The sequence below is a fragment of the Eimeria mitis genome, genomic scaffold, assembly GCF_000499745.2.
Source record: "Eimeria mitis Houghton genomic scaffold, Emh_scaff7563, whole genome shotgun sequence".
In the NCBI taxonomy this organism is placed as follows: Eukaryota; Apicomplexa; class Conoidasida; order Eucoccidiorida; family Eimeriidae; genus Eimeria; species Eimeria mitis.
Genome location: NW_013575541.1, coordinates 1529 through 2261, shown reverse-complemented (window position 1 = coordinate 2261; position 733 = coordinate 1529). Strand labels below are relative to the sequence as shown.

The window sequence follows — 733 nt, the reverse complement described above, 5'->3', positions numbered from 1 at the left end:
CTGCCCCTAAATTTCGACGAGCCCGGTTCACAAAACAATGCCTCCTTCAAGCCGATCGTCAGGATAGGTGGGGGCCTCTGGCCTGCCCTAAAGTATTCCAGAGCAGCGTCCAGCGCGCGCGCGAGGTCTGCGTTTCGTGTGCGTTCCTCAGTAAGCTGGGTATCCCTCGATGGCACGTACCGTAAAGTCTCTATGCGACTAATTATCCGATCCCACCAATGCTCCTTCTTCGACCGGTCACCCAGTATTTCTGCTGCGCAGTACAGCGCATCGAGGGTAATAAATGCCATTCCCAGAGCGTCTATGGCGCACGACGCTTGGCTTCGTTTGTACGTCACCGCCATTCTCCCCAATGCATAACCAAGCAGACGTTCTACCTGGCGTATAAATTCGCCGATGTCCCTTTCCATCAGCTCAGGTATCTTCAATATCTCTTTGTACTTAGTAAGCATTACGCTTGGGTACGCATTGCGTGAGGCTAACCGTTCTACTTTGGCCATGTTAACGGTTCTGTCGCCGAGTTCCGGCAGAGGATCGGGCTGGCGGTAGAACGGATGCAGCATCAGCTCGCTTTCAGGAATCTTCCCAAACTTGTGCCCGAGCCACGGGAATCTGGAAATAACGTCTGCATCAGAACGCTCCTCTGCCCCAGGCTCCAACTGAAGGAAACACACCACAACTGCTACACACGTTTCCGGCATATTGCGCTCCAGCTAGATAGGCATCGACCACC

At 53.8% G+C, this 733-nt stretch overlaps 1 protein-coding gene across 1 annotated transcript in view; it reads right to left on the bottom strand.

Annotated features, from left to right (window-relative positions):
* Positions 1–27: 27 nt before the first annotated feature.
* Positions 28–733, bottom strand: part of EMH_0091950 (uncharacterized protein) — a gene marked incomplete at both ends in the record, with an annotated part of 1753 nt that continues 1047 nt past the window's right edge. Inside the window, 2 exons of the mRNA XM_013501780.1 lie at positions 28–82; positions 217–659. Of these exons, the coding sequence (XP_013357234.1) occupies positions 28–82; positions 217–659 (498 nt within the window). The remainder of the gene's footprint in view (positions 83–216; positions 660–733) is intronic.